The 7,239-nt window shown below is 44.1% G+C and overlaps 1 protein-coding gene across 1 annotated transcript; it reads left to right on the forward strand.

The window, feature by feature from the left end:
• The first annotated feature begins 2,232 nt into the window (after window positions 1-2,232).
• On the forward strand, window positions 2,233-5,632 carry LOC124667904 (protein DELETION OF SUV3 SUPPRESSOR 1(I)-like). Its single transcript, XM_047205136.1, has 3 exons — window positions 2,233-2,317; window positions 2,422-2,541; window positions 5,309-5,632. Exons 2-3 carry the CDS (start codon window positions 2,445-2,447, stop codon window positions 5,440-5,442), a joined length of 231 nt encoding a protein of 76 aa, XP_047061092.1. The 5' UTR covers window positions 2,233-2,317; window positions 2,422-2,444; the 3' UTR covers window positions 5,443-5,632.
• The last annotated feature ends 1,607 nt before the right edge of the window (window positions 5,633-7,239 follow it).

The following is a 7,239-nucleotide window of genomic DNA, read 5'->3' on the forward strand; positions in this document are numbered from 1 at the left end:
CGTTCGCTCGTCCGTGCGCGTGCTCGCGGCGGTGGATCGAGGAGAGAGGGGACGGGAGCAGATCGGATCGGAATGGAATTGGGGAGTTGGGATTGAGGGAGAGGCCGGGGCCGCGATTTAAAGGGGAATGTGATTCGCGTGTCTAGTGACCGTTGGGGGGCTGCCGCTAGCTGTTGCGATTAATCGCTGACAGACAGCTATCCCGGCAAGCCGCCGATTCCAACGGCTAGTTTGCGGCGGTGCCAGGCTTGTGTGGCTGGCGAGTGGGCCATCGCTGCTGCTCTGCGCGACTGCGCCCGGTCACACCACAAACCGGTGTCACGTGCTCGAATGATGCAGCAATCGTCAGACGACTGAAATCGATGCAGTTTTGACGCTCCTCCAACACCCCAGGGTATTCATGATCTTCATTCCAACACGTGTTTCAGGGTATTCATGATTTTCAGGCATGTTTCATGGTCGATCTCACGCGGGGGAGTAGTGTTTTGTTAGGTTTCAGGGATCTGGATCTGATTGGTATGCCAAAAAAAAAAAGTTGAACTCGTGCGCCGGACAAAGATATTACCCTGCAAACATTCGTACTTGTAAGTGTTAGAAATTATAAGTAAATCATATATACATATTGACCTGAATGTTATTTGTGCAAAATTTTGAGAAACAAATTGGTCGTTCGTTGCCATTTTTTAAAAGAAAGATTGTACAGCGAAAACCTAACATGTGTGTGGGTGTTTCAGTCATCATCGGTTTTGCTCCGAGATTCAGATAAAAGGAGGAGAGAGAAAGAAATATTTCTATCTACCAAGGCAAGCGAAAATCCCGAGGAATAAATCGATGGTCCAGAACACATCCACACCCATATGTGTGTGTACAAAATCCACTATGTGAAAACTCGCATGTCTTCTCGTTCAAATAGTTTCTTGTGTCGATGTGGTTAACTCTAACAATGACGCAGTTACACGAGAAGAGCTTTTAGACAAAAATGACAATTGAAAAAAGGATGAAGATGCCTTATCGAACACTAAAAGAAATATCCTCGAAGCATAACACATGGGTGTCCACCCAATTACAGTTGGAAAATGACTTGGCCGAGCAGGCGAAATAGAATATTCGATTATAAAGGAATAATGATAGCCCATTCAAGAAATAGTTTATCTCCTTTGAAGCAATTTGATCAATACTAGTTTACTCTTTCATACTTATACGAGTCTACATGTCCAAACATGATGGTCCTTGTGTTGACTTAGAAATAGTTATTTCATAATATATAGCAAAACATCATGTATGAGTATCAAAATAACTCACCCTTTCTTTACGACATGTTAATTCAATCTATAGATAAGAAAAGAGTGTGACCTTACACAATTTTCACCGTTTAAGATGGATATTGTGTTTGCTGGATATAGCGTATTAATGACGATTGAACGTAACAAGTTTTGATCACTTTGTGCTCATGTAGTTTTATTGGTACAAAGTTGTAATGAGTAATGTTCTAAACAGTGAAAATCATTAGAGTCAAGGTGACATCGTCTGTCATTGCACAAGGGGACCATGTCCTAAATGTAACAAGAGTTTACGATGCTATAATTCTCACGGTAAAAGATCCCACAATATTCCACATATTTGTTCAAATACTATATGCCTCTATTAGCATCTTTTAATGGCTAGAAGTCTAGTTAATCTAATACACTATACTTCCTCAATTTCAAAATGTTAAATATATTTTTAGTTAATCTAATACCAAAAGCACATGGATCTAATAATATTGATTTGATATTGTAGATGTTTGTATTTTCTATATATATCTTATGCAAAGTTTATGCTTCACTAAAATCGTAACAATATATTTTAAAAAGAGGGAACAGTATTTATAGGGCATGCACAATGCAAGATGCTTAGGAGGATACTTAGAAAAATAAACCGTTTTAATTAAGCATTAGTGCTAATTTGTAGAAGGGAGATGTTTGCATACTGGACTACTTAATTAGTTAACTTATGTCAGACAATCTGGTTAAAAATGAGCAGAGTTCATATACTGGACTACTCCCTGCACTCCATGAATAAGAAATAGGCCTTTTTCAAGACAAATCTTTGACCCCCAAAAAAAAGAGCAGCAATATCTCGAACCGGATCCAACGGCCCGAGAACACCCGGTCGAGGCGGGTCGAATGGATGCCTCCGTTTTAACTCCGACCCTGCCAGCCTCGCCCTGATCCGCCTAGAACATCCTCTCCTCTCCAGTCTCCAGACGACCAGCCGCCCCGCAAGGTCGATCTAGGGTTTCTTCTTCTCTGGACGAGCAACACGCCACGCGAAGCAGGTTGGTGGCGCTCTTGATCCCTTTTCCTCCCCACCCCCATACGCGCGATCACGAACGAACCAACTCGGATCTCCCCGCTGACTCTCTGCTCTGCCGCGTCGCAGCTAGATATCCCCCACCAGCGTTGATGGCGGCGGCGGCACCGGCGGACCCGAAGGCGGAGGCCGCCAAGATGGACCTCCTCGAGGACGACGACGAGTTCGAGGAGTTCGAGATCGACCAAGGTATGCACACCCCGCTGACCCCTCTCGCTGCTACGCTGTGGCTGTATGCTGGTGACAGTGGGGTTGATGCGGTTGATGCGAAACCCGTGGTTGCGATTGTAGTACTTCTCTCACGCATCTTTCAAGATAGGCTAGAGAAGAGATCCGTCTGAAATTAAGGGCAATTTAGTACTAGACAACTGGATTGTCTCCGATGCGGATTTTGCCAAGCGTGTGGTAGGTCATGCCCTCAGTTGGTATATCCCGTGCTACCTGGCTTAGTAATCATACTTGGCTGCTGCTTTGCTGACTTAGTAATTAACGCGGTGTATTAGACGCCCTGTGCCAATGTTTGTACATGTTTAGGTAACTAACAATATGTTCCTTTTAGTTAAGCATGAAACGGATGTTCTGATGATCTTGGCGTGTTTGTTGTTTGTCTCAGTGTTCATGATTTGCTCTTTTAAGTAAATATTAGGCATGCAACAACTGTGTTTAGCTGCAGTTGTGTCTCACAGTGGTTTTAAACCCTAGTGCCAGAATTACATTTGGGCATCTTCTCCCATGGGAACTTTGATCTTTAACACCCGTTTCTTCAGTGCTGACATGATTGCCAAAAACTGTATGATTACAATGGCCAAACCCTTGAAGATCGAAAGGACATTAGAAAATAAACCAATGGCTGATGATTGTTGAGCAATTGATCAAAATGCTATTTTACAAATTCATAATTATTTGTAATTTGGTATATTGAGTGTTTGAGAGGAGGTCAAGTCTTAATCTTATAAGCTAACATGGCATGTCAATATCTAGAAGTAACTTCTGCAGACGTACTATTCACTTAGATTGACAATATGCAAACGCTGTGCATATTTAAGGGTCCTTTATGGTGTGATGCATGATCTATGTAACCTTTGCCCCCTTTCTCGTTTGCTGCCCGTGTGCATACTTGATGCACAAACTTGTTTGTGGAAGTTTGTGCATGCTGATATGTTGGCCCTGGGTTCTACAAATAATTAAAGATAGTATATCAAATGTACAAATAAATGAATAATATTAAAATACTCTCTCTGTTCCAATTTACTTGCCGCAGTTTTTTCCAAAATGAGTGAACCTGAACATCGAAATGCGTCTAGATACATGTGTATCTAGACCAAATCTGACCAAGTTGCGACACTAATTTGGATCGGAGGGAGTACTAATTTGCCTTTTGGAATGGAAAGACGAGGATTGAGTTCATCAGATAATGCCATCTTAATATTTTTTGTTGGATGATCTGATTGACTGACCTAAGAGTAGTCTGTACTCACAAATTAACAAGAGAAAGTATTCTAGTTTGTGGTGTGTACAGTTCTGTGTTTTCTGGTAGGTGTGTGTGTGTGCGCACGTGTGTCCGTGTGTGTTCTTTAATATCAATGGTCTGTGTGTGTGTGTTTGTCCGTGAGAGTTGTAAACTGTCAAAACTGCTTTTCATCGTTATTCCAAGATCTACCTTGTGTTGTTCAAGTTTGTGCATGCTGCTATGTTGACCTTGTGCTCTAGAAATGATTGAAGATAGTATATCAAATGCACAAATACATGAATAATATTAAAATATCAATTTACCTTTTGGAAAGGAAACAAGAGGATGAGATCATCAGACAATGGCATAATGCCATCTTATTATTTTTTGTTGGATGATCTGATTGAGTGAACCTAAGAGTAGTCCGTACTCACTAATTAACAAGAGGAAGTATTCTAGTTGTGGCGTGTGCAGTTGTGTGTTTTTGTGGTGGGCGTGTGTGCACACGTATGTCCCTGTGTGTCCTTTTGTACCAATGGTCAGGATAGGTTTGCAATCAACGGTAACAAGGCCAAAACTGCTTTCATTGTTATTCCAAGATCTAGCTTCTGTTATATCAATACCTATTTTTTTTATTTGTGCCTATACCTTATTATTTGGTTAAATTATAAGATTTCTAGTTCCACTCTTACTGTTTTAAGTTTACGACTGTCCACAACTGCGGATTGATTACCTAGCGAGTTTTGACAGTTTAGGTCTGTGCAGCGATCAACCAAACATAGTCTTAAGTGCGTCATGACCGCTTAAGTTCTGCTCCCTCCATACCGTTTTAATTAACACAGAATGGTGCCTACCCATGTATGTTTCACGTGATGGCCAGCGTCGATTAAATAGGAACCGAGGTAGTATGAAACATATACTATATGATTTAAACCTGCTGTCTGCCTACCTATATACCGTGAGACTATTAGGCCTCACCAGTGGTTGACTATTCTCCTATCTGGTGGCTACTAACTAGGTTTGTGGACTTGAAAAACATTTTCCTTCATGTGTAAGTAACCTTTAATGTGACATATGCATTGCTGTATTTAGTGAACTTGTCTTGCAGAAGTATAGTGGGTTATATCATGAGATAAGTGATTGTGGTGTTTTGTTCCATTTCGTGCTTCTACTGAATGTGTTGACTTAGTTGCATCACTATGTTCAGTTCACAGGTTACAATAAAATAAACTGAACTTCTGAATTTCGCTAGACATTTATTTTATGACAGCAGCACTTTCTGGAGGCTGCGGCTTGCAGTCAATTTGCTAAGTACCTCTTTGTGGTTGCACATGCTCTGCTGTGTAACAGTTCTTTTTACCTATGTTTGGCAAAGTATCTGTTTAGTAATTGTCGTCATAATGTTCTGCCATAATTTAGTAACGTGTACGTGTATGTACTGAATCTTGTATTCACAGTGATGAATTTGGACATCTGGGTAAACTCCATTTTCCTTGTGTTTTATAGAATGGGATGACAAGGAAGATGGTAATGAAGCTGTCCAGCAATGGGAGGACGACTGGGATGATGATGATGTGAATGATGATTTCTCGCTGCAGCTGAGGAAAGAGCTGGAGGAAGGCAGCGCTCCAAAGAACTGAACTACTACCCAAGCAATGTCATGCTTGCCTACACTTATCTTCGTTTAGGCACTGTGTACCCATTGCTTTCTGAACTGCGATGGCTTTGTATCGTACATGTAGTTATGTGGCTGTGAGCAGCTAATTTCTGCAACTGTGATAGTGGTTCGTGGACATGGCAAATCCCATAAAGATCTTTGTCCTAGCACTACATGGGCCTTTTTCAGTCTATCGAACATCGACATCCTTGCTTCTATCAAACGTCGGCAAGTTGGTAACGCTGATATTATAACAGCCACGATAATTAGATGAGATTCCCAAACCGCAGTGTGCCCCTTGAATCCTTGATCTACATAACAACTTCTTCCCAATATTTCGCTAGTAGAGAAAGCTCAGTTCTGAAATTCAGATTCCGCTTACTTAACAGTTGGCGTGGTGCGACGTTGAAACTCGCAAACGGTTTTGTGTTAATAAGAGCGTCTCCAGCCGTCTCCGTCTTTTTTTCGTCGCGCCCCCGATTCCTCGTTTTCGTCCGGATTAGGGCTTTCATCCATCCGAAGAGCCTAGGCCATCCCTGAGTTCCCGAGGCCTGGCCGGGGACTCCGAACGAAACAAAAGCGCGCGAAACATCGAGCGGGCCCGCGTTGTCGGCGACAGAATTGGTGGTTCCCTCCATTAATTTCGTTTTCCCTCCAAAATGCGCCACATAGAACCATTTTTCCCGCCGAATTTCGGAGGCTACCGCCATTCTCCCCCACAGTTGCAGCTCCTCTTCCCTTCCACCATCATGCCACCGAAGAAGCTCGCCGCCGATTGCGCGCCGAAGGCGAGAAAGCCGCGGGCGCCAAAACAGAGGCCGTCGGGCATCTCAAACGCGGAGTGGGCGGCGGATGTGGAGCGGCGGCGGAACGAAACTCGCGGCCGGGCGGAGAGGGAGAAGAAGTGCAACACGAAGAGGGTGGCGGCGGCGGCGGAGGAACATGCGAGGCTGATGTCCATCAACTTCAGCCAGCCGCGATCGCCCAATTCTCCGGCTCATGGCCGACCCAAGGTATGATCGGCTCTCCTTCCTTCTCGCCGGCGTCGCCGGCCATGGCCATGTTCCATGACACCTACGCCGCCGGCGTGGGCGGGTTTACGCTGTCACCGCCGGCGTACGACAGTGCGGTTACGAGGGCATCTCGCCTGCCCTGAGACGTGGGCCGCTCTCCTTCTCCAACCCCGGGATGCTGCCGCCGAATGAGCCTGTGATGCACGAGATGATCACGTCAGGCTCCATGGCCGCCGCGTCGAGCCCGGGTTTCACACAAGAGGAGGCAAGGGCGACGAAAGTCGTCGCGTCGCGGGGCGGCTTCAACTTGAACCTCGACCAGGACGCTCACCACGATGAGAACGACTGTACCCAATACATCGACGGAGAAGATGAGCAGACGTACGTCGACCAGGACGTCTGAAAGTGCATGGGGCCCCCATGTGTGGTTTTGGTAATTAATGACAATCCCTATGGACTAATGTTTGCATTGAGTTATATTTGTAGGAGTTGTCCATAGGCAATTCTTGAACCATATGTTGGCTTCAAGGTTGCAATAAGAAGAAATTGATGAAGGATATCAAGTGTCAAGTATGTCTTGAAGATGAAGATGAAGTGAGCCCTCAAGTTACTTCAAGACATCAACATGATGAAGAATGAAGAAATGAAGTGCAAGTTCAAGATGAGCCAACTCGAAGAGTTCATAAGCTTGAAGCTTGCCATGGAGTAATGATGTGCAAGTTCAAGATGAGCCATCTCGAAGAGATCCTTTGCTTGAGTCTTGCCAT

The sequence above is a fragment of the Lolium rigidum genome, chromosome 6 (genome assembly GCF_022539505.1).
Source record: "Lolium rigidum isolate FL_2022 chromosome 6, APGP_CSIRO_Lrig_0.1, whole genome shotgun sequence".
In the NCBI taxonomy this organism is placed as follows: Eukaryota; Viridiplantae; Streptophyta; class Magnoliopsida; order Poales; family Poaceae; genus Lolium; species Lolium rigidum.

What these genes read in the sequence shown, in the direction of transcription:
- LOC124667904 (XM_047205136.1), top strand. Translation starts at nt 2,445, where the DNA reads ATGGCGGCGGCGGCACCGGCGGACCCGAAGGCGGAGGCCGCCAAGATG. An exon ending in GGAGTTCGAGATCGACCAAG is followed by an intron (nt 2,542 to 5,308) that starts GTATGCACACCC and finishes TGTGTTTTATAG; the next exon opens with AATGGGATGACAAGGAAGAT.